Raw genomic sequence first — 346 nt, 5'->3', positions numbered from 1 at the left:
GCGTGGTCTCGCACACGAGCGTGCCGCTGCTGCTGCGCAACTACTCGCACTACTTCCGGCAGGCCCGCGACACGCTCTACGTGGTGTGGGGCCAGGGCCGGCACATGGACCGCGCGCGCGGCGGCCGCACCTACCGCGCGCTGCTGCAGCTCAGCAGGATGTACCCGGGCCTGCGGCTGTACACCTTCACCGAGGGCATGATGGCGCGCTGCGACCAGATCTTCCAGGACGAGACGGGCCGGAACCGGTGAGCGCCGGGCCGGGCGGGGCGGGGCGGGCGGTCGCTCCGAGGCCGCGCGGCGCTGTTTCTGAGCCGGTGCCTGTCGCCAGGCCGGAGGGCAGCGGC

At 74.0% G+C, this 346-nt stretch overlaps 1 protein-coding gene across 1 annotated transcript in view; it reads left to right on the top strand.

Moving 5' to 3' along the window:
* Positions 1 to 346, top strand: part of ST6GALNAC4 (ST6 N-acetylgalactosaminide alpha-2,6-sialyltransferase 4) — a 9,614-nt gene that overhangs the window by 4,405 nt on the left and 4,863 nt on the right. Inside the window, exon 3 of the mRNA XM_021707636.1 lies at positions 3 to 247. Within this exon, the coding sequence (XP_021563311.1) occupies positions 3 to 247 (245 nt within the window). The remainder of the gene's footprint in view (positions 1 to 2; positions 248 to 346) is intronic.

The sequence above is a fragment of the Carlito syrichta genome, unplaced genomic scaffold (genome assembly GCF_000164805.1).
Source record: "Carlito syrichta isolate Samal-C Ts95f unplaced genomic scaffold, Tarsius_syrichta-2.0.1 Scaffold123290, whole genome shotgun sequence".
In the NCBI taxonomy this organism is placed as follows: Eukaryota; Metazoa; Chordata; class Mammalia; order Primates; family Tarsiidae; genus Carlito; species Carlito syrichta.
Note: the sequence above shows the minus strand (reverse complement) of the source record. Positions and strands in the feature narration are given on the sequence as shown.